Raw genomic sequence first — 24,399 nt, forward strand, 5'->3', positions numbered from 1 at the left:
TCTCACAGGCAGTGGAAAGGTTGATGGCTTTACATATTTAAATGTGCTTCCAGTTAATGATGTGCTGCCAAAACTTACGAAACTTATTCTACTTTACAAAGGTGGAGCCTAAGAGACAAATAGAGGGCTGCACTGCAGTGAATGTTCACAAAAGGCAAGTGTACCCTTTAGGTCACATGGACACAAGAACTATAAAAAGGTTGAGAAAATGAGAGATAATCTATTAAATTGACTGAGGAGAATGAAGACGGAAACTAAAGAGTATACACATTTTTGTGTCTTTGTGAGACTGCTGCTTTTTATTAATTTTTTAGAATTATATTTGCCTCTACTGGAGTTTATCTGAAAGTGGGGCGGTGAGAGAGGGGATAGATATTCAGCAAAGGGTTACCCGCTTTACCCCTGTGTCGCCGCCGCGCCCCCTGCTGCTTGCTATTTTTATACATTCTATAAATTCAAGATTTTTCTGTATTTTTGTCCATGTGCTTAAAAAGTGAGCTATTATTGTCACATGCTAATTTTCTAAGCCACAGAAAAGTAATTATTAGGGGTGCACTGATGTAAAAATTTGGGCCGATATCAATATCCAATATTAATACTGCTGCTACGCCAGCATTTATCAGTATCAGTATTTATATTTGCCTACACTTCTGACACCATTGCTGACACCAGAATCCTGCTCTGCACTGAATAAATATCACATGGCCAACCACTTCCCCATCCTGAAAAACATACACAAATGGCAACAAGATGGAAATAAACATCAGTTGTTCATATCGGACCAGATATACTTATCGATTGATACCGTTGCTGATACCAATAATTATTTCTATTATATATTTCCAGAGATTTATAAGTCACTTTGGTACTTGTGAAAGCCTATCTGAAGTTTGTTCATTTACCATTCCTTCTATAGAGAAGGCACATTTTAACTTTGTTAAGCTCAAAAGTCTTCAGAGTACGGTTGAATTGAAGTGTTTCAGGTCCAGGTCAAGTGTCCTCTTTTTTGGAAATCCAAATAAGATGTACTTTTAAACAGATGAAACGCATACAATTGAAGCCAGTCATTTTTTACAGCAATCTTCCCTCTGTAGCAGCGAGCCGTCGCTGACGTTCAGACCGAGCAGGCGTCCTGCCCCCACTGAGGAGCTACACTCGGGTATCTTCTTGCAACTGAGTATCTGGCTGTGGCTGCAAAAAAACCCAACAACAACCAACAAAAAAAACAAAACATATGTCATAACCAAAATGGTGGAGCATTAGAAAAAGACTCCCAGAGTTTCTGGCTGAGGTATGACTCTGTGTGCATGCGGCGGGGCTGCGTGTTGTGGCGTTACAGCAGGGGGACGGTTGGATGTTAGCTAGCAAGCAGGGATGTGTTTGTTTCTGTAGGAAAACCCCCCTAGTTAGAAGATGGAAACGATTAGCACCACTGCGTGTTTGTGTTAAGGCAACTGTGCTATTTGATTGAAAAGTGTACATTCTGTGCAGCATTGGTCGTGAAAAGCTACGGTTAGCTTCATATTTCAGCAGAGGCAAAGAACTGGTGGCTAAGCTAAACATTAGCTTAGTGAAATTATGGCTTTCAAGCTGACCAGGCCGATTAAAACTGTTTATTTTTTTACAGAAATGGTCTAAAATACTTATGTTTCGCTGGAAATGTACTCAGTTATGATGTGTATGCATTATGAATTTAAAAAAAAAATCTACATTAAGTGAAAAACTTTGTTTTTAAAATTTGTTACATGTCCAAATGGGATGTTTTCAGTTAGCAGAAAACAGATTTGGGCTTTGAATGCATCTTATAATGTGAATAATGTTTACATCATATAATTGTTTTAGGATCTCGTAGAAGTCCATCCATTTGTTTTAAGATGCATTATTATACTCTGACCCAGACAAGGCTGCACTAAACTGATTTATATTCACATCCTGACTATTGCTATTGATACAAATAAATAGAGATATATCATTCGATGGGTCAGAGATCAGATCAGCTAGTTTCTCCATCAATCTGCAGAAGACAAACCAAAAAAGTAAGATTTATTTAAAACTATTACCTCTTTCAAAAAAAACTGCAACACATTGTTTCCCTGTATGTGCTATATTATGTAGAATCAAACAAATCAGACACTTATTGGTTTGTTTTTCAGAGGGAGGGCTTTTCCAAAATATTCATATTGTTTTCTTCTTGGTAATTTTGGCTCAAAAGTTTCATTTGATTGTGTTTTTAAAAGGTCTGGTTCCTGCCTATCTTCTACTTTTGCTTCACCAAAATCATGTTGTAGTCTATGTTGAGGTTTTTAGATAGTAGTAACAGATCTAAACTGAGATAGGCAGTGCATGGGCCAGTATAAGATTATCTTAGTATGTTAACCTTGGGCAAAAATACAGTTTCACAGTATAGCTGTATTTAGACCAAAAAAGAAAATACAATTGTGGAATATATCTAATTGCTTATGCAGGAATGTAACAATTGCCCCATTTGCTAAAAAGCCCCTCAAAACATTGATTTTCACAACATGCTACTGTAATACTGTAATATTATATATTATATATTGACTTCATCCAAATTACTAACAATAACTACTGACTGATTTTTTTTACTTTTAGCTTCCTAGCGTTTATAATGTATTTTCTAAGGTTATACAAGTATAACAAGCTGATATCAGGTTAAGTAGTTGGGCTATCTGCTCATGTAGTCAACCTCCAGTCGTCCCCTTAACATCAAAGCCACTTGTAGCTTTCCAACTGTAGTTTCAAACAGTGTTAAATCAATAAGTGGGATGGCTCACACTCATTTAATTTGCAACCCAATAACCTTTTGTCTTTCATGACTGAAAATGGATTTTTTTTTTTTCTTGTTAAAGTATATTAACCTTCTTTCAGCCAGTTGGCTAGCAGTGCTTAGCACCAGATTGGAGGAGGGTCAGTGCATTTTAGCAGTGTTGAATGCAGACATAAGTGAATAAAATCTTTTTATACAATAAAACCTGTGAGCAGCCCAGGTGATTGTTGGAATATCTCATCAATATTTTACTGCTGGTTGCTTTTAGCTCTGTGTTTCAGTTTTATTTATGTCTTGCAGGTTAAGCATGGCGGACAGAAAAAGAAAACCAGCCGCCTCCATCAAACCGATCACAAAAAAAGAGAAAGTAGAGCTAAAGAAAAAGGTTTGCTTGCATTCGCATTTGTACTGTCTCTTAATGTGTTTTATGTAAAGATAACAGTCATGCCCATGTGTATCAGTTCCAGACTAATAATTGGTTACTGTTAAGCTTTGTTTCTTTGGAAACTGTAAGAAGAGGTAAATGAGACATAAGTTTGTGTTTTTATCTGTCTGTGTGATGCTGCAGGAGGAAGAGAAAGCTGCTGAAGTTTTTGAAGAATTTGTTGCATCTTTTGAAACCAGTGAAAAAAGCAAAGTAAAGACTTTTGTACGTGGGGGAATTGTAAATGCGACTAAAGGCGAGTATGGACTTTTCAGGGATGTTTGACCTCTGATTGGAGACTTCAGACGATACTTCCTTCTTTTCAATGTCTGGTGTAATGCACTTGTTCATTGTTTCTATTAAATAATAAGGACCTTTAATGGAAGTGTTAAGTCCTAAACTGTGTAGGATCTAAAGTTTAATCTTCTAGTTACTAAGAACTGACAATGTAGAACTGCGTCATGTTACTGCCATTTGTACCTTCATATGTTTTGACTAAGTATATAAAAGTTGGGTGTTTGGTGGGTTATACTTTTTGCAGAGGAGGAAGAATCAGAGATCAAGAAAAGTAAGCTGTACCGACCCGCCACAAAGTTTGTCCCTGTGTCTCAACATTCCTCACCAACGTCCTTGTCTGACAGCAAAAAGTCTGTAAGTTTGTACTCTTTACATCTTTGCTGTGTCATAGTTTCAATTAATTTTCAAATCTTCAGAAAGTGTACCATAAGGTAGCACTAAACGCTGCGTTCGCTGCCTGTTTGATGAATAGGCTTTCAAAAAGAAGACAGAAGAAAAGAAGAAGAGCAATCTCGAACTTTTTAAAGAGGAACTTAAGCTGTAAGTCTGACACATTTTTTTTTTACAGCTTAATGCTTAAGTGTCATATGAATGATACGTTCTGTTCGCACACAAGCTCGTTATTTTGCATTGAAATTTTTCAGCATTCAGGAGGAACGTGAGGAAAGGCATAAAAGGAAGAAAAATGACTTTGAGGCTGGAGGAGAAGGAGGCGGATATGGAGATCTGGACGTTCCATTATCGGGACGATCAAGTGAGAGTTTTTTTTGTTTGTTTTTCAGGTCTGATTAAATATAGAAAGAAAAATCAGAATGAGAAAAATCTTTGAATTGATTCATTCTTTATGCTATTGTTTAAATTTTGTCCCCTTTTCCTTGAGTTTGACATTTTTCTTGTCCCATCTTACTTATTCCTTGTTTGTGTCCTTCTTTTGTTCCTTCTTCTATTTATTTTTGTCCATCCTTCAATACTTCCTTCCTCATCCCTCCATCCTGCCTTCCATTTTTGTCTTTTATTTTTTCCTTCATCCTCCATTTTTTCCTCGTTTCCTAGGCCTTGCGTCTGTCTTTTGTTCTTTCATTACTTGGGCCCTTAATTTTTTGCTTGTTTCTGTCTTTCATTCCTTTCTTGTTCAATATCTCTTTTTTTAATGTCCTCTCTTTAGATTGTCTCTTTCTTTCAATGACTTGCTTGCTTTCTTTCCTTCGTCCTGTCCTGTCATGTCAGTTTCTTATTTTGCAGAGTCTATGTGCAAGTCCCGTTGTAGAAATAGCGGACGTAAAGTCACTGTGAACTTTTAATTATTTATATTTTAAATGAACGTAAAGGACAGAAGACTGTAAAAAGCCGAGTCTGGAAATGTTAGATGAGAAACATGTAGGAACAGTTTTTATTAAATGCGCCCTCTGTTCTGCCCCACAGTGCTGTACGACGACCTGACGGCCCCAGTCACCACTAATCTCTACATTAACTGCATTAGCCCCAAGGTAGCAGGAGTACACTCAGTTTTATTGGATTTAATGCTTTTACATGTGCATCTCTCACCTCTGTTTTTTTTTCTGCTCAGATGAACGAAGACCTACTCTGCAGAGAGTTTTGTAAATATGGCCCCTTGGCCAGCGTGAAGATCATGTGGCCCCGAACGGACGAGGAGCGCTGCAGGACTTCAAACAGAGCCTTTGTGGCTTTCATGACTCGGAAAGATGCAGAGAGAGCCATGGCTGCTCTAGACGGTGAAGTGGACCTTCGAACTTGGTCCCAATTTATCGAGCTTTCATCATTTTGTTCATCTCTGACAGCAATGTGTTTGGAACCACAGGTAAAGTGATTATGGGCTTTGAAATGAAGCTCGGATGGGGCAAACCAGCCCGTATCCCGCCTCAGCCTCTGTACACACCAGCTGGGGTGAGGGTGGCACCTCCTCCCCCATCTGGTCTCCCTTTCAACGCTCAGCCCCGGGATCGCTTCCGCAACGACTTCACAAAGCCGCTGGGCTCGTCCAAAGCAGAGCTGGACAAGGTAAAGCCTCCTCGTCTGGCCGATGGTGTCTAGCTGAAAATGCGTTGATCAAGATAATGTTTTAGATTAGGAATGGTGACCTGAGGAAAGCATTCACACTCTTTGAACCTTTTCACATTTTGTTACATACGGCCACAAGCTTAGAGATGTTTGCATCCCTGTCCGTAAACGACAGAGACGGTGCTTTAATCTCCACAACTTCCTCCATTTTTTTCCTCTAATTTTCTTTAACAAAACCTCTGAGGCCTTCATAGATCAGCTGGATTTATACTGATATTAAATTACAATTTCTATTTAGCAATGGAAAGCAATTGGTTGCACTGTATTTTATAACAAGATTTCTAAAAGGCAGCTGAGTAGAAATGCACACTACAGTAACTTCAATCCCATTACAAATGTGTGCAAAGCACAATTTCACTATTGCGGTGTTTCCTTTAAATAAGAAACATTTAAAATCACACAAGAATATTGAATTTTTTTGCGATGTCTTTAAAAAACATGCCGCGCCGTCATCATCCTCCTACCCCTTCCTGTCGTCTTCTTCGTTGTTGATCACTTAACTCGTGTAATTTTTGATGCAGTTTTGGGAAATATATAAATTTTGATACGGCTGCAAGGTTTCTCCAAGAAAACTCGGCAGTCATTCATCCAGCGGCTCATCGGGTTTTTGAGTTAAAAAAAATGTTTGAAGTTGACAGGAAATTTTAAAATATGACTTGATAATGCTGTGTTTTTGTAGGATTAATCCCTGAACATGAACTATGAAGTCTTAAAAACATTTTGAAAAATCATAAATAAATAAACAATGCTAAGCCCGGTGAGGGCACAAGTAAAGCCAGGTGGCCCGGCAGGCTTATAATAAATACAGTGGGGAAAATTATTTAGCAGAAAAATCTTTTTCAAAATTGCCGTGCTTCCGTTAAGCAAATTTATTTTCGTAATTCCAATTTGTGCAGTTTTGTGGTCAGTGGAAACGGCATGCCACATTCTTATTTATAAACCTTTCAAAGTTCTTGAATACTTAATGTTGATTTTAATGTTAAAATCCCTACAAGTCAGATTTATTTGTGTAACACATTTCAGCAGCAAAGCAGTTCGACGTGCTTTACATGAAATATAAAAAACCTAACACAGTAGCCAATTCTGAAACAAGCGATTAACATTTCATTTAGTCAAACGCCATAATCAGAATCAAGAATAATTAACGTCAAATATACTGATAAATGTTCCAGTTATTTTTCATCAGAGGTAACTCTAAACAGGTTTAGCTTCGATTTAAACTCAGTGAAATACTAATTTGTGGCCATAACTGACTAAATGTGTGAAGGTTTAAGGTGTCTGAATACTTTAGCAAGGTTTTGTAGATGAGTGTGAAAATAAAGGGTGAAAATTTGTTCGTAGATCTCTTCTGCAGAATGCATGAAGGTTGAAAATTTGTCCTTTATGATCATTTCAGTCAAGTTGTTTCAAATATTGCCAGGCAGCTGATTCAAGATCGACAAAATTGATCATGAATTATTGTTAAGTGATTAAAAAAAGCATTTTATTACTTGCTCATCTGTTCCTGCATTTGCAGTTTTACAGGATGCAGGATCGTGTTAAATTTCTGATGCCCTCTTTGGGTGCACATCAGTAACTGAAGCTTTTAGTTTTGGGTTCCATAACAGTTTTTTCCCCCCTACATGTTGAAGTTTTTACCAACCCTCCCCAGTTGTCTGATCATGAATGCCTCCGTTGTTTTTTATGCTGTATGTATCCTGCAGTGTTTCATCTGTACAGGTACTCACTTTTTAATATCTTCACTATTTGGTTTGACTTCACAAACAGACTCTGTCCGAAGCCGTAGTCAAAGTGGTTATCCCAACCGAAAGGTACACACACTCTTCTTCCTACGACTGACCAGCTGTCATAGCATTAGTGTCATAGGACAGAGGCTGAGGCGTACTCATCTTGTAACCATGCATATTCAGTAGGAACTGCATTTTTTTGCACTTTGCATACACACATAGTCACATAGACAGTGGGCGTTAGTAAACGTGCAGAAATACTCTTTAAGGGTCGAGGGTTCGCATGGGCTGGCTGAGACACTGCAGACCGATACAGCTGGAAGGCAGATAGCTTTAATGCTAACCCAGTCAGGATGTAATTAGCATTTAGCGCTAGCTTTCTAGTGCAATTCTGTAAATTATAGCTCTTGCTCAAGGGTACAAGTAGGTGTAGATGATGCCAATCTAACTTTGGTTTAGTGATTGGGCTCCAACAATCTGCAGGAGCTACTCAGGATATTTTACCTTTGAGTTGTTTCTCTATTTAATAGTTTTATATTTGATCATTGTGATCGTATAACTTTGTTAAAGAGCTGACTGTTATTTCATTGAAATATCCAAATGTAGCCATCCCTGCAAGTAGAATCTGCTACGGTTTGAATTAGTATCCTCCACAAAAACCGGCACTCCTGATGAAGCCTTAATATAAGTAGTTTAATCTAACACAGTAAAATGCAGGAAAATCGAACTGTTAAAATACATGTCAAATTAAATACATTTATTTCGTAGATTAAGCTTGGATTTTTTTATATTGTTATAGTTTGTAAAGATCCAATCGTGACCCGTTCTTAGTTTTCCAGTATCTAATGTTTGGTATTTCATGATGCCATGCAGTTTTTCAACATTAAAGTTTGCTTTATTTAATTTTATTTTATAGGAGTTGTTAGGAATAACGATTTTGTTAAAAAATTTGCTGGGAAATGTTTTTTTTCCCCCACTCAACAAATTTATTGATTCTGAAGGTTAGATTGATTTTTTTCTATTTTATTTTATTTTTTATTATTGTTCTGGAATATGTGACTGCGATAAAACACAAACATTGTTTTACACATTTTTATCAGGGGTTCCTGCTATTGAGGTTCCCAATAATAAAGTGGGGATAAATGTTTGAAGTCGAGAACAGTTACTAAAGTTTTTTTTTAAGCCTAAATCATAGCTGAAACAATACAGTAAGGCAGTTTTCATTGGCCTGTAGTTTAGTAAGGAGGTGATTGGTGTCTTTATGTTGTGTTTGACTCTGGGTTTGGTGTGTATTCTTACTCATACAGCCATTTCTCCCCACAGGAATCTGTTATTCCTTATTCACAGGATGGTAGAGTTTGTGGTGCGTGAAGGCCCGTTATTTGAAGCCATGATAATGAACAAAGAAAAAAACAACCCAGATTACAGGTAGCTATGCTAAACTGTTACATAATCGCTTCTTTAGAACAAAAACAATACAACTCGAGGTTTATTTTTGAATTCCTCTTTTTCTCAGGTTTCTTTTTGACAACAAAAGCCAAGATCATGTGTATTACCGTTGGAAACTGTTCTCTATCCTCCAGGTGAGTTTGCATGACTGAAACGTCTATAGAAGTCTTTGGTTTTATAGGACATAACTTGTGTGGATTTAACCTCTCGTCTCGTGTCCCACAGGGCGAGTCCCCGACAAAGTGGAGGACAGCAGAGTTTCGGCTGTTCAGAGGCGGCTCCTTATGGCGACCCCCCATCCTCAACAGCTACACTGAGAGGAGCGACGAGGGAGCGGCGGTCGAGGAGGCCGCTCCTCCCGAGGAGGAGGTGAAGAAGGGCCAGCTCAGAGCTGAGTAAGTCTGAATCTGGGACGCACATCGGCTTCCGACTTGATCCGAGCTGAATGTTTGATGTTCCCCACCCACTCCAGGCACCGACAGAGACTGGAGACTCTTGTGGAGGAGCTGACTCCCAGCAGGGAGGATATCGCCAGCGCCATGTTGTTCTGTCTGGACCGGGCAGATGCAGCAGAGGAAGTCGTGGGACACATTTCAGAGTCCTTTTGTTCGCTTCAAGTTCCCCTTCAGAAGAAGGCGAGTTCTGCTGTTTTACTGTATTCTCTTTCACGTTTATCATGTTACGGACATAAGCAGCGATTAAGTTCAGTTGGTATTTTATTCAGAGAGGCAGAAAGTACATTTTAGACCGATGCCAGATTGGAGCATAACTATGAAATGGAGACATCCTGTCAGCTGCTTCTGATTGATTCTCTCAACAGGAGCCACATTGTCATTCTGAAAAGACTTTACTCTTTTCCTATAAGGAGGCTACCTATTTGTTGTCTTTCATAACTTAAAGGATTCTGTGAACATCCTTCTGATTAATAACGTTTTTTTTCCACCCCAAAGTAAAAACTGTAGAACTGATTTACAAATTTACCTTCTTTCTTGCTGTAGAAAACGTGTATTTTGTTGGAATAAGGGCAACAGTGTCTCTTTGCTGGTCTGGAAGTGCATAATATGCAGTTTACGATATTGTTTTATATCCTAACCCTGCTTCAAACTTTAACACAACTGTATCTGCTCCCTGTCTGCTGTAAAATATGCGCTCACATATTTTCATTATGTCAATCCCCACAGATTTCTAGATTATATCTCGTGTCGGACATCTTGCACAACTCGTGCGCCAAAGTAGCCGGGGCGTCATATTATCGGAAATAGTAAGAAACTGTCTTTGAATTCACTTTTAGAACATCCATGTCTTTATTTGTGGTCAATCTAATGGGTTTTAAAATAATTCTCTGCAGTTTTGAAAGCAAGCTACCACAGATATTTGAGCATCTACATGCAGCACATAAAAACATTCAAGCCAGACTGCAGGCTGAGCAGTTTAAGGTAACATAAATCATTTGCTTCACCCAAAATAGAAGAGAAGGGAAAGCTGAAACATTTTAACGTCCCCGTCTCCACAGCAAAAGGCCATGAACTGTTTTAGAGCATGGGAAGACTGGGCCATATATCCCCAGCCTTATCTAATCCAGCTTCAGAACATCTTTTTGGGGTTCGCCAAAGCAGGAGAGGAGGAGACGGAGACGCCGGAGGTGAGCTTATCTCCTCGCTGCAGAGGCGACTGCTGCTTTGTGTCACCTCACCAGCCGGAGATGTTGACGAATACAATTAGACAAAGTGAGTTTTATGCGTTTGTCTTTTTGGAGGAGGTATCTGGTGAGATTGACGGTGCACCATTGGACAGAAGGCTTATAGACGGGCTTCCGTTGGGGAAAACTCCGGTGGACGACATAGACGGCTGCCCCATGGGCTGGGACCCCCTGGACGGAGTCCCCGTTGATGACATTGATGGCGTACCCCTAAACGCTCCTATTGATGACATTGATGGAGTTCCCTGTGAGTCCACCATTTAATGTCTGTACAACTCTCTAACATAAGAATTGCTACTTTGGCTGCTGCTTATTGAGATTTGTTTTGTCCTCAGTGGATGAAAGCAAACTTCCACTCTCCAGAGTGCCTTTGTCTAAATGGGAGAAGATCGGTGATAGTGGTAAGACGTAGCTGGACGCTCCTGTGACTGGTTTGACCCTGAATGGTTCTGCTTCTTTTCTTTCAGCCCAAACTGACTCCAAGTGGGATACTTTAGGGGAGCAGGATGATGAAAAGAAGGCTCATATTAGGTAAGGCTGAGTATCAGCAAAAGTATTTCATTTATCTGGAAGGAAAGAAAAGTTTTTAGTAACTCCTTTATCTGGCTCCAGCTGCAACTCGCAGGATGAAGACGAGGATTCAGAGAGTGACAGCAGTGGCGATTCCTGCAGGTCGCCCAACTATGAGGGGGCAGTTTTCCCTCATATGTCTGAGAGTAAAAGAAAAAGGCTGAGGGAGGTGGAAGTAAGTGTTTGCTTCATCATTTATCATAAACTGGCCTAGAGATGATCTCAGTTTCAGTCATTGTACACAAATTACTTTTAATAAATGTGTCCAGTTTTCTATTCACGAAAGAAACATCAACATATTGTAGATAGAAAGTTTTCTATCACATAGGATTGTATTTAAACAGTAAAACTGACCCAATGTTTCTGAAACAGGTAAAGGTTATGAAACTCCAAGATGAGCTGGAATCTGGAAAGAGGCAGAAGAAGTCTGGAATGAGCATACAGCAACAAGTGGAGACCTACAGGAAGAAGCTGCTGCAGAAGGTGAGCAGCTCCTCTTGGTATAAATCATTTCATAAGAACATGTTTAAATTGTTATCGTTATACCTTGTATAATTTACCATGAGAAACCAAATCAAAGTGTTCTTCAATAGGAAACTGGGAGAGCACCTTCAGAGTTATGATTAGCTTATTACACCATGTCAGAGATTTTAAGTTATGTGCGCCATCTACTGGATGAAACATGAACCTACACCCTTTTTCTCCCGTGCTACGTGGGAATACAGTGCTAAAATACTTATACAGCCACCAATTTCATTGTGTATTTGGGTGTTTTGTGTAGTAGTTCAAATTTTGTTCAAATTGTCTGCTAATAAAATGGCTTATTTTGTGAAGAATCTGCAAACGAAGTTAGAGATCTTAGAGGTTGAATCAGTTCAAATGTTTACACTACCACCTCTAGGAGTTTCACAAAGACGAAGAAAAGACTGAGAGGTCGAAGTCTAAAGACGGGCAGAGGGAAGAAAGGAGACACAAAGAGAGGAGCAAAAAAAATGAGGACGGAGACAGAAGGCTGAGCAGTAAACTTGGAGAAAAGCTGAGGAAATCAAGGAGCATCTCTCCATCAAGGTAAAATATAAATTTAAAGAAAAAAAAAAGCTCTTATTCCATATAGGTGAGCTCAGGATCATTTATTCTGTGCTCATTTTGCAGAACAAAGTCTCCTAAATGGTCCAAACGTTCCCGATCGCCATCTCCAGACCAGAAGGTCAGCAAATCCAAGTCCCGGTCCCCGCACCGCTCCCACAAGAAGGCAAAGAAGAGCAAACACTAACCAGATTCAGGACTCTGACATCAGTCTCTTATCTTGGCTCCACCTTCAACAACCCACACGAGACTCTGCACCTTTTTCTATTGTGAAGTTTCACCACTGTACCTACTTAGATATATTTTGTTTTTAAAATGACATGTTGCTGCAAAGCGCCAACGCTAAATAAATCACCGTTGGTGACGAATGCTTCTGTGGAAGACGTTTCCTGAACTCGACGGGCTTTTTGAAAAAGATTGCCAGAGAGAATTTGCGTTTGTGCAGATTTTTTTATTGAGGAAATTCCATCATTTTGTTTACAAAAGCTGTAGGTTTTCAGTGCTATCATGAGATGTGCTTCTGTTGACCAGGGGATTTATCAAAAGTAATCTGTGTTTTTCTGAAACATTTAGGACACCCAATTTTAATCATTAGTAACGTCAAACACACCGAAATGACTTATTTTAATAGGAAACGTACAGGAATTTGTCGTTTTAATCCAACTTGACATTTCACCTGAAAGACTTTGACTGTTTTGATTTTGAAATTTGTCTGACCTGAAAACCAAGGAAACAAGGAAGGTGCTCATAGCTATTGAAAATAGATGTTTATGTTCTCTACAGTAATTCTTGGCCACACAGTTGTACGTCTGAGCCAAGTCAGTTTCTGCTCAGACAACTTTTCTGGATCTCTAGATGCTAAACCGTTCACAGTTACCTGGTACGAAAGATAAAAAAAAAAAAAAGAAATAGGACAAGGAACCCCCACCTTGCCCACTTTGTACAGTCTCTCTGTCGTCGTCCGTCTTTAGGACTAATCTCTGCTGAACAGACCTGCTTGTGGAATGTTCAGTACTTTTTGACGTTGATAAAAACTTTAATTGCTCCCGTGAAGTCAGCAGAGAGCAGAACCTCCGTGTGATCGGTTTTCAGGGCTCCTGGGAAAAGCAAGGAACAATAAGCAGCACTGAAATGCAATTCCTCGCTTTGAGAAAATCAGATACAGGATGAAACGGACCTGATGGTATCGTCTCGGAGTCGGTGGAGTCCAGGCTCTTGCGGTCCGCTTCTGGTTTCTCTGCGAGTGTTTCTTGAGGGACAATAAGATCTGGATGGGGGGCAAATACGGCGGAGGTGACCACTGCGTTGTGTGCTGCAAGACAAAAAAACCCACCTCAGAGTTAAGACTAATACATAAATAAATGTGTTTTGTGGGCAACACAGTAGCTACCTTTAATTCCTTCCCAGAAGTCATTGCGGTCTCGTCGCACAGATGTGAATTTGCTCAAATCATGGTAAGTGCTCCAGATGTAAACGTATTTATCTTCTGAGCCACTGACGATGAAGGAGTAGTCATGGCTGGAGGAAGGCATGAACAGTTTCACGATTAGTTTTTAATTGAAATTCTCTTGGAGACAAACATTTGACAGGTCAGCAGGGGGCCCCAAAGAGCTGCAAAGATTGCTTGCATGTTTGGTCAGGCTGGTGATATTTAATATCTGACATTATCAGATCATGTTTAAAGAGATCAGGCTTTACATACAGAAGCTTCAGGAACAACAGAGGGAAATAACGTGAAATAAAAAAAATGAAGGAAGTTGAGAAAGAAAGACAAAAGAATAATGGGAGAAAAAGAAATGAGAATTTTAAGATAGGAAGAAGAAAATGAAGGCAAGAAATAATAAATTTAAAAGAAAATAAACGAACAAAAGGATGGAAGGAAAGTAGCAAATATAGAAAAAGGGGAATTAAAGGAAAGGAATTGGATGATAAAAGAATATGAGAAACAAAATAAGTTGGAAAACAACTAGGAGGCATTTAGACAATAGAAAAGGAAATAAACTTTAACCTTCCTCCAATTTCTTTTTCTACACATCTAATCCTGAATTATTCCAGCCTGTGTTGTGTTGCAATCCTAATAATAAAAATATGATTTTGGTTTTTTTTTTTTAATTGAGAGGACCAGAAAGCAATTTTTACCCCCCTTTTCTCTTTATAAATGCAGAAGCAGCACAGATTCACGATTTAGTGTTGAGCATGACGGGAACGTTTCTCACCTGAAGCTGGCTTTAATCTGGCTGCTGCTGTTGACATAACCCTTGTACTTCATGGACAGAGACAAGTCCCTCAGGTCATAAAGGCGAATGCGGGAATCATTTGAGGTAACCAAAATCTGCCGGAGCAGACAGAGTTGGAGACGTAACCACCCTCACTGCAGCAAAGTTAACAAGTGTTCACAGAGGAAGGGGGATGTTACCTTGTTTTCTCCAGGCAGAGGCTCAATGCCGGTAATTTTGCGGCCTACTTTGTTCCTCCCTCTAGTTGACCTCACGTGAATTTGAGTGTGGTATTTCAGTCGCTGTTAAGTAACAAAGGAAACCCACATCAGATTCTGAATTTGCATTAGAACAGGTATGATTAAACTGATCTTAGGGATAAAAGCAACAGGATGCCTCTGTGTCGTAGAAGATGCAGCGTCCATCGTAGGTGCCGATGACGGCGTATTTTCCGTTTTGGCAGAAGTTGGCGGCGGTGATGAGTCGCGTTTGACCGTCCACCTCGTTCCACAAAGCCACCTTCTTGTCTGGAATGTTCCAAAGTCGGAGTTTGCCGTCCAGAGAACCGCTTAAAAAGTATCTGTCATCCTACAAACAGAAAAGAAAAACTGCTTAACACAGAACCATTGAATGTATTCACCATGGGAACAATCCTAATTTTTCATACACAATCAAACTTATTCATACCCCTACTAATAATGAGTTAAATGTCCTTTTGCAAGCTGAACCACATGCTTTTTGTAACCATCAACAATTTCTGTGGTTCACTTCTGACTGAACACTTGACCACAGTGTTTGGCAGAAATTGTAGCACTCAATTAAGAAGGAACAGTCCATAAATACTTGGGAGATTTAAGGTAAGAGCCTTTCCAGTCTGCTTCATCTGATCTAAAAACAGTTTGAAATCATGACACTGTGGGAACACCCATTTGATTTCAGGAGATGTTGAAGAGTTTGTAGATTTTCCACTAGTGCTTTGCAGTTGGTACTGTTGCCAATCTACTTACATTTTAAAGAGTCACTTTGACTCATCCAAATATTCTCACAAAATTTCTGTCCTATTCTGTCCTACCACAACACAGCTGAACATTTCAGTCCAGCAGACTTGGATTTACGCCAAGGTCTCAGTTCTGCTGAAAACATATAGCGTATGTTAAAAAGTCTTTCTGAGTTTGGAAACAAATATCCAGTGAGGATTACGCAAGGAGCTTTTTGGTTGCTAAAATACACCTAAACAGGTGTAGCGGCAGTGAAAGGTAACATCTGTGCAGACCCCACACATACTGAACACAAACCAATTATCATTAAAATGTGGTTAAAAGTAATTGATTTGTGTGGATTAGAGAATGTTCTTGTTGTTAGCTCCTCTCTGATGAAAAATTAACGACATTCATGAACTTCTAACTAGAACAGCATGCAAGATTTGTGCCAAGACAAACACGCAGCGACCCGACTTACTCTGGGGTGGAAAGCGATGGCTGTGACAAAATCAATGTGCTGAAAGCAGCAGAGGCACTCTCTCCTGGATATGTGCCACAATCTAACAGTCTTATCCATGGACGACGAGAGCAGGAAAAAGTTCTGCACAGACCACAGAATAAGTCAAACATAAAAATACAAATGTGTGTCAGGAGGGAACAAAATTGTAAAGGTACCGTTATTACCTTTGACCAGGACAAGTCCAACAGGTCGGCTGTGTGACCCTTGTACTTGCAGAAGGGGACTTGGCGGAAAGGGGCATTTCTGTCTTCGGTGTCTGGGTCCTCTGGGGCAGAGCTTGCCTAAACAGTAGGTAGGTCATTTAGGAAAATGTTCATGTAGAATGCTGCTTTATATCTGCTATCAACACAAGCTGTTGGTGGATCAGAGTAGTTGTTACTGCACTCACCCCTGGATCTGTGTCAGATTTAGATGAGCACAAGCTTTCCTGAGAAGGAGAAGGAGAAACTCGACCTGGAGGACCAAAACATCTTGCATGAACTCCAGAATCGGTCGTTTTGCTTCATACTCAATCACCAAAGAGCGTACAATCCACATTAATAAGATGCATACCTTCAGTGTTGTACTTTAATCTCATATTATTGAAGTAGTCAAAGGCGGTCTTCAGGACCCAGATGCGAACAATATTATCCTGGCCTGCAGTCGCCAGAAGCCTCCCGCAATGAGAAAACTTCATTGTCCAAACAGCTCCCTTCAGAACGAGACAGACATTTTTAAAACCGCTAACATTGGTCACTGATGTAGGAATGACTTAGCCTTACCGTGTGCTCTCCACTCAAATCCTGCACAACCTTAATCTGGTCAAAGTCGGAGGGACCCTTGAAGCTGTGAGCTGCCTTGAACTTGGCCGGTCTGGTGTAGGGCATACCCTCATCATCACTGGAGGAAGGATCATCGGGATCTGTGTGGAACACTGAAGAGCAAAGTGGGCAAAAAGCAGAACTCAGATTATTGAAACAGTACGAGATCATGTAAAACAGAAGACCTCCTTGTCTTGTGTTTACATGACAAGTCCTGCTTACTTGTCATGTAAACATGAACATCATACTTTCATAATGTTAGCTAGATCATACTTTGTTCTAGCTCATTCTAACTTAGCTAGAATGAGGAAATACCTTGCTAAAGTATTGACTTAGTGAGGCTTAATAAATACACACACTACAGGTGTTTCTTTGTAAAAATCTAACCCAAGTTTCCTTCTCCTAAGCAATATCCACTACTCTGTGTAGGCCTATCACATGAAGTCTCCATAAAACAGTTTAAAATTGTGGTTGACCTTTGACAAAAGATATAAAAAGTAGAAGGTGTATGACTGGAGCCTCATAAATATCCCCATAGATTATGAAAGTTATTGTAAACTATCCATATTTTAAGATTGCTTCTTCACACAAACAGAACATAACTACCGTAATCATTTAGTTTCTGTACCTTCATCACGCACACTTTTCACTTTATTGACTGCTTTCTCCCCATATTCCTCAGCAAGGTGCTTGGCTTTCTTCACAGATTTGCCCAGGAATTTTTTCAGCTGGGTCCTGGTTAAAAACAAAGACAAATGCATTGCAATGTTTTAAATTAAATCATGGAATATAAACGGAGCAGGAGAGAGAGAGACAGAAAGCGAGGGGGAAAAAGGCAGCTCAGCAACATTACGTTCTCTGCTTCAGTTTTCCTCCATCCGTGTCCGTCAGCGGAGCCTGAGACTTTTCATCGTCATCCGACTGCGCCGCATCGTTACTGAGGACAAGAAAAAAATAGCAGCTTCCTTTACATATAGTTCAAATGAACTAAAATGTAATCAGTTTTAATTTGACCCACGTTATGTACTCCTTGGTCCTTCTCATGATGTGCAGAGTGAGAGGGTTGATTCCTGTAGGAAGTTTCTCCTCAGCTTGAATCAAGGGAATCTCCTCTCCAGTGTCCAAGTTCTTGATCATGACACTGGCCAGTATTTCCTGATTATAATCACATAGAAATGGGTTTCAATGGCAGTGGATAATCTGGCTGTGAATGTGGAGCTCTTGAAAAAATATTCAGCAAAAATATATTAAATTCTTGCGGCGTGTAGCTGGAACTCTGCATTTGATTTACTGGAGTTTATAATAACTAAATGATTTTAAATCATGCAGTGCTAACTGTGGTCTGTCACACATTAACTTAGTGGGAAACAGCCTGGATAAAGACTGCAGCAGCAGTAGCAGCAGCATTTCCTCTTATCGCAGAGCGTCGGGTAGACAAAACCACACAGTTTGATAAGTGTGAGAAACCGAAAGTCACACTTTCAGAGCATCGACTGATTTCTTGTTTCGTTTTTGCAATGTGAGCGAGTCGAGAAAAAGAGCAGCAGCCAGTGAGAATTGAAGTGCTAGTTTGAAGAAACGGGAAGGTTAATGTGAGAATACTAAATATTCCACATGGTTTTTGACTAATATCAATATTGTCCCTGCTAAATATAAAGCATCCCCACAACATGATGCTGTCAAAACAGTTTTTCACAGATTGTGGGAACTGTGTGTTCGGAGTGATGGTTTTACATGTAGCCCTAGAGTTCCACTTGCAACTCCAACAGAGATTGAGCAAAATTGCAAATTAGACTTCTTAAGCTGTCTTTTAAAAATGTATTCATTCTTGCTACTCTTCAAAGTCAGATTTGTGGCGTACACCCAATAGCTGATTCTTCCTCCTCAGCTGTGGATTCCTGCAGCTCCTCTGGACTTTTCTATTCCTGATCGGTCAGTTTAAGTAGACCGATCAGTTGTATTTTCCTTTGGAGGCACCAGTGTAAGGAGGCTAAAACACTTTTATTTCACTTCCATTTCACAATTTTACACTACAAGGTGTCGTCTTATCACAATAAAACTTGTGATGAAATTTGAAAAACTTCAAGGGGCAAATAAAAATCCTATTCACAAATATCAGTTTTAATTATCAACACAACAAAAACGCATTAAAACCGGTGACATCTCACTTCACTACAAATGGTAATATCCTACTAAAACAGAACGGGTCTCACTTCGTCTGTCAGTTCTCTGCCAGAGTTAGAACGAGGACGCTGAGGGCCAGGGGTTTGTCCTCCACTCTGGGACAAGGCTGGTTCATCCTCATTTTCCTAGAAATGAAACAAATTAATAAAAAAGAGAACGCAATAGTGCATTAAAGAAATATACCTAATTTTGTGCAGCAAAATTTTTTTTTTTTTTTAAAAGTCCTGGTCTACAGACTCACTGACCTGTGCCGTCACCACCTTGTCTCCACTCGTGGCGCTGGCCAGATCCAGGGAATGCTGCAGGTCTTTAGTTAGACACCTCACTGTGCTGGAGGGAGACATCAGGCCAGGCGGCTCCAGAGAATCACCGCTAACCGAACTCACCGCAGATACTGGGCAATCAGACAAAATAAAAAAAATAACCCCACACGTTCTCAAAGTCAATGCCAATTGTTTTCACTTTTATGACCTTTCCCTCTGAGGGGACAAGCTGCACAAAATGTACAGTTTTGTTCCAGTTATTGATGGCTGCCTTTATTTATTTCCTGACTAACACTTTAGTACAATAAGGTGATCCTTAGAATCGTCTCTGCAAAATATAGGTTGAGCTAAGTATACACAGTTAGATAAGCCTGTCACAATTAATTAATATCATGTTAAATTAAAATAAGATCGATAATTTCCATTTTGATAATCTTTTTCAAAGGGCAATTTTGTTTACAGAGATTTCATAATCCATTTTATTAATGGTTTTGGTTGTGTGTGGTTTGTATTTATTGTTTTTGTTGTGTTTTATTTTGAATATTTAAAATGTCTGTTTTTGTGTGGAGCGTTCTGTAAAAAAATTAAAGTTTAAAAGTTGAAAATGGTCTCAAAACAACATTATTGTTGGTCAGGGACAGTTTATCGTCCAGCAAAGTTATTGTGACAGGTTTACACATGGAAAAGTCTCAAAATCCCATCTAGAACAGCTACAGGTAGGTGTGAACTGAACAGAGCAAAATGCTGAAATTGAATCAAAGGTGCATCAGCAGAGTATTGATATCTGGGTGTGAACTCTTATGTAACTTGATTTTTTTTCCTCACATTTCCAGCATAACAGATTATTCTGATTCTCAGCTGAATTATGTGCCATTCTATTCACCATGTTGTACTTTGCTTATATCCTAAAAACCTGGCATTTTAACAGGGGTGTGTCAACTTTTGAGGTTACTACAAAGTTATTAACATCTGAGCTGGAGAATAAGTGTGTGTCAGAATGTCATACTGTGGCATGTTTGAAGAAATTATAGCAATGTGTACTGCTGTTCTGTTATTGATTTACTCATGCTTTGACTTGTTCAAACAAACCAGAAACCCAGTTTCAGACCTTTTGTCTGCAAAACACTTAAAACCGCTTCTACATCATGATGAGTTAAAGTTTTCACTTCTGTTTTTGAAGAATCATCCAGTAGTTCCTCACCTTCCAGTCCACTTGGCCTCACACATTCCTGAGACATCCTGGAGGGCAAGCTGTGGCAAGACGGTGGTGGAGGTCTGGGCGGTGGACCCCCACCAGGAGGCGGTGGCCGCGTGGGAGGAGGCTTCTTAGTGCTGGCTACGATATCGGGTTCTACTGTGAATTGTCGGGGGGGTTTCAAGGGCCCCGGCGAGTCTGTTGGAACCGGCCTGTCTGTTAAGGGAACTTGGTCCAAGATGTCTGCCGGTCTCTGCTCCTTCTCCGCTTCCGCCACCAGAGCGGCGGCAGCGTCCGCCTGACTGTGAGCGATGGTGCTGGTGAGGTCCGGAGGCTGAACTCGCTCTTGTGACTCGGCTGAAAGTCCAGGCAGAGTTGGGAGTTCGGCAGCGGCTAAAGCGAATTCTCCATTTGTCGTAACGCTTTCCTGTCGCTCCTCTGACCCCTTGACAAGTTCAGGTGCGACGACCAGGACGGTCGTCTCCAGGGGAACGCCCCCAGCTTCCGACTCTTCTTTTGGCTCGGGTTTCACATCAACCTGCAGTTGATCCAACAACTCGACCACCTCGCAGACATCGATAGCGCATCCTTTTTGACTCTCCTCGATGATGCTATCAATGATCTAGGAACAAAACAGAAACAGAAGTTTATTCAAGAACGACTCCAAATACTACTGTAGCTCTCATGTCAAATTTAACTACAACTGAGGTGCATGATTTTTTTTTTTTAACAAATTTATACCTGCAGAGAATCATCCTGCTGAGTTTCCGTTGAGGCACAGGTCACATTTTCTACTGGATTCACCAAACCCTCTGACGTCTCCTAAGAAACAGAAATAAACAAATTTAGGCGTTAAAATAGCAACGTCATTTTTTTGTAATTTTTCATTTTGAAAGCAACATTATTCTATATTTAAAAAATATATATTTGTAGGTTCACTTATCAGGAAAAAATGCTGAGAACTTTGTTAGCAGTTTGAATATGGGCTTTAAAAATATCTACAAATCATCTGTTTTGGTGTCCCAACGCAACATAACATTAAGTCACAGAAACAAATACGCTGTTTCAGTTAAAGGGATCTGCAGACAAACATAATTTTATGCAGCAGATCTTAAACGTTATAAAATCTCAGATTAACAAAACTTTTGCAATAACATCAGTAATTGTTCCTTGAGAAAATGTTTCTGTATAATGAAGTCGACTGCCTTGCTGCAAGATAGATGCTAAACAAACCCAAATTATCTATGTTTGTTTTATCCAGATATGGCAAGTTGGCTTCTTACAAAATACTTTACTCGATTGTATAGCTAGTTATCTCCACTTTAATCACATTTGTGTAAAGGAATTTATTAACTTTGCAACCTGTCTGCAAGAGCAATACCCGTTAAATGTCATTTTTAACTATATGGCAACACAAAAGCCTTCAAAGAGATTTAGCCTTTTGGTTCTCTGAGCGTTGCACAATTTGAGCTCAGGATGAACATGTAGAAACATGAACTCCTGGGAAACTGGAAACAGTAAAATTATGGCCTCCAAAAGCTTTGGAAGCAACAGTTGCTTCTCTAGAATCATTGAGAATTTTCCAAAATATTAACTAAGTGCCAACAGCATATTATAAAAGCAATTAAAACCGTGAAATGTCCTACAGTTTGAAATAACAACAAACCGTCAATAACGCTCAGAAATCAGTCAAGCTTCAGAGGAACAGCACCTGCTGACTTACTTGGTTTTTAGTCTTCATTTCTTTGGAAAAAGCAGAGAAGTATTTGTTTCCCCCTGCACACCACCTCTGTATTTTAGTTCATCTCTTTATTCCAAAAGGCTCAGAATTCACTAAATCCATAATTTCAATGAGGTTTTGATTTAAAACAGACATACCTGAGGTGAAGGAATGACAAGCTTTGCAGGAGTCCTAAAACGATAGAGAGTTGAGATGATATGTGCAGTAAAGAGGCACAAAATGAAAAACATGTCAACTTGAAATATTAAACAGAACAGAAATTACCCAGGCATTTTGTATTCCTAACCAGTTTTCAGGGGGAAAACATATGGGAATAATCAATAAATGCAGGGAATAAACTACACTGTGGTACTTAATGTCAGAACAATACAAGCAATGCTACAAAAATTATCTTTAAAATTCTTTTGTGAATATTTATCATTTTATCAGTCTTGTGTACAGAAAAAACGGTCTAAAAAGAAAACTTCCCCATTATCAACAAGTAAAATTGACTACACCAGTGCCACTGGTACAAAATAATCACATTCAATCATATTTTGAAGAATAAATGCAGCTTTTACTGAATCAGTTGTAGGAAAGTTGACAGCAATGGCAATAATCCCAACAAGTCAGTTTTTTGCAATTTGCATACATCACAAGATTCTTAGTATTTTTAACCCCGTAAGATAAAGCATTTTTGCTCATATCTAATAGGAATGTGCCTATTAGCCAATCTTATTTGCCAAAATTGCTGGGCTTTACGTTGAACTTCATTGTGTGAATATGACTTCAAACACTTCCGTCTGATATTTAGTAAATAGGATGGAAGAAAAAGATCAAGTTACAAGTGAAGAAACCAACACCTTCAATGCCATGTTTAGGTGTCCGTATTTCCGTACATTGTGCTTGATCTTTTTCTGGTTAATCCTGACAGATGTCCTTTTGCTGTGCTTTGAACTGAAACTAGGAAATGTGCACAGTAACCTTATCCTTCTGTTTGAGACCTATCATATCATGTGACTCACTTGCTTAGCCTCTCCCTCTTCTAACATTTACCAGCTGCACAAATCAAGTACAGTGCAACAAATTAAAACGTTAAGAAAACCAAACCGGCGAATCTTGTTTTGAAACAGTTATTTTTTTTAATAAAGCAACATTTGATTAACTGATATCAATTGACAAATATCAATTTCACACATACCAAGTATGTGTACATTTAAATTAAAAATAGTTAACTTACTCTTTCGGAGACAAGGCGACGTCCTCTGGAGCATCGTAGAATTCTTCGTTGTCACTTGTATCTGACGCCATGCTAATGCCAGTTTAGCTCATCAGCTAGTCCAACTAAGTCGTTAGACAGCTGTGTAAACGCTTAACCTGGGACTTTTGGGGTGATGTACATATGCGTTATCTCTTTATGCCCTGGCTTATCAAAACTAGCAATTGTGGCCGACGATTCGGCGGAACAACCACTTTCCTGTCTAACCTAACGCCATAATGTTAGTGTATGCTAACCAGCTGACAGGCTAACAAATGTATTCCGATGCTAACGTAGCCGTCTGCCTGTTTATAAATCTGTCTCAATCACAGCAAAGCGCCCACCATGAAATCTGAAGTTAGAAGACACTTTCCGGCTGCTCTTGGACAGCTGGACAGCTGGACAGCTGACGACGAGGCGAGGAACTACTTCACAAACGAGCCGTTAACCTAAAACAACAATATTTTAACGGTTCCATGAAGTGTAAACGGGTGGGTCAAAAGGCGGGGCGCAGCTGCTTCTACTCCGCTGTTATGACAGTTCGATGTAGTTTAGAGACATTACTGCCCTCTACTGGGTGCATTAGGAACAGCAAGAGAGAATAGCTTGTCATTAGTACAAATATAATTAAAACATTAAAAATGTAAAAAGAAAACGATATTATATTATATTATATTATATTATATTATATTATATTATATTATATTATATTATATTATATTATATTATATTATATTATATTATATTATATTATATTATATTATATACCAGCACCTCCAACTCCACTAGGGACAAGGGTGTAAGAAAATGGATGGATGGATTATATTATATTATATTATATTATATTATATTATATTATATTATATTATATTATATTATATTATATTATATTATATTATATTATATTATATTATATTATATTATATTATATTATGTTATATTCTGCTTATCTTCTGAGTTGTTTCTAAGGTACATATTTCCCAGGTGATATGTTGAAATATTTAATTGCAAGCTTTGATTAAAACTGAGTGTTAGACATGCAGTCTGCAATATAGAGCTCATAGTACAACTCCCAAGCACATTAAGTTTTCAGAACATGCCAATGAAAATATATTAACTAGTCTATGTGATTTGCTTATTTATT

The 24,399-nt window shown here is 39.1% G+C and overlaps 2 protein-coding genes across 4 annotated transcripts; one reads left to right on the top strand and one right to left on the bottom strand.

The window, feature by feature from the left end:
• The first annotated feature begins 1,100 nt into the window (after nucleotides 1–1,100).
• Nucleotides 1,101–12,489, top strand: LOC116728645 (U2 snRNP-associated SURP motif-containing protein). Of its 2 annotated transcripts, none has more exons than XM_032576907.1 (24): nucleotides 1,101–1,291; nucleotides 3,089–3,173; nucleotides 3,357–3,468; nucleotides 3,754–3,863; nucleotides 3,982–4,049; nucleotides 4,154–4,263; nucleotides 4,932–4,996; nucleotides 5,077–5,242; nucleotides 5,329–5,528; nucleotides 7,356–7,399; nucleotides 8,639–8,743; nucleotides 8,832–8,898; nucleotides 8,990–9,159; nucleotides 9,237–9,399; nucleotides 9,946–10,025; nucleotides 10,113–10,200; nucleotides 10,278–10,406; nucleotides 10,521–10,710; nucleotides 10,799–10,864; nucleotides 10,931–10,994; nucleotides 11,076–11,208; nucleotides 11,406–11,516; nucleotides 11,935–12,101; nucleotides 12,186–12,489. In XM_032576907.1, exons 2-24 carry the CDS (start codon nucleotides 3,096–3,098, stop codon nucleotides 12,304–12,306), a joined length of 2,607 nt encoding a protein of 868 aa, XP_032432798.1. In that variant the 5' UTR covers nucleotides 1,101–1,291; nucleotides 3,089–3,095; the 3' UTR covers nucleotides 12,307–12,489. The 2 variants fall into 2 exon arrangements, with proteins under 2 accessions (XP_032432798.1, XP_032432799.1); XM_032576908.1 differs by having other exon boundaries at nucleotides 10,524–10,710.
• A 65-nt stretch (nucleotides 12,490–12,554) lies between these two features.
• wdr44 (WD repeat domain 44) lies at nucleotides 12,555–23,776 on the bottom strand. 2 transcript variants are annotated; one of them, XM_032576901.1, is made up of 20 exons: nucleotides 23,238–23,776; nucleotides 22,156–22,189; nucleotides 21,019–21,099; nucleotides 20,284–20,899; nucleotides 19,065–19,213; nucleotides 18,849–18,944; nucleotides 17,654–17,790; nucleotides 17,489–17,572; nucleotides 17,264–17,370; nucleotides 16,597–16,748; nucleotides 16,388–16,526; nucleotides 16,224–16,288; nucleotides 16,000–16,116; nucleotides 15,794–15,916; nucleotides 14,732–14,923; nucleotides 14,536–14,637; nucleotides 14,336–14,451; nucleotides 13,510–13,637; nucleotides 13,297–13,431; nucleotides 12,555–13,216 (listed from the first exon to the last, which is right to left on the bottom strand). In XM_032576901.1, the coding sequence occupies exons 1-20, from the start codon at nucleotides 23,306–23,308 to the stop codon at nucleotides 13,128–13,130; spliced, it is 2,733 nt and encodes a 910-aa protein (XP_032432792.1). In that variant the 5' UTR covers nucleotides 23,309–23,776; the 3' UTR covers nucleotides 12,555–13,127. The 2 variants fall into 2 exon arrangements, with proteins under 2 accessions (XP_032432792.1, XP_032432793.1); XM_032576902.1 differs by lacking the exons at nucleotides 22,156–22,189; nucleotides 23,238–23,776 and adding an exon at nucleotides 22,001–22,033.
• Between the last annotated feature and the right edge of the window lie 623 nt (nucleotides 23,777–24,399).

Source organism: Xiphophorus hellerii, chromosome 11 (assembly GCF_003331165.1).
Source record: "Xiphophorus hellerii strain 12219 chromosome 11, Xiphophorus_hellerii-4.1, whole genome shotgun sequence".
NCBI lineage: Eukaryota > Metazoa > Chordata > Actinopteri > Cyprinodontiformes > Poeciliidae > Xiphophorus > Xiphophorus hellerii.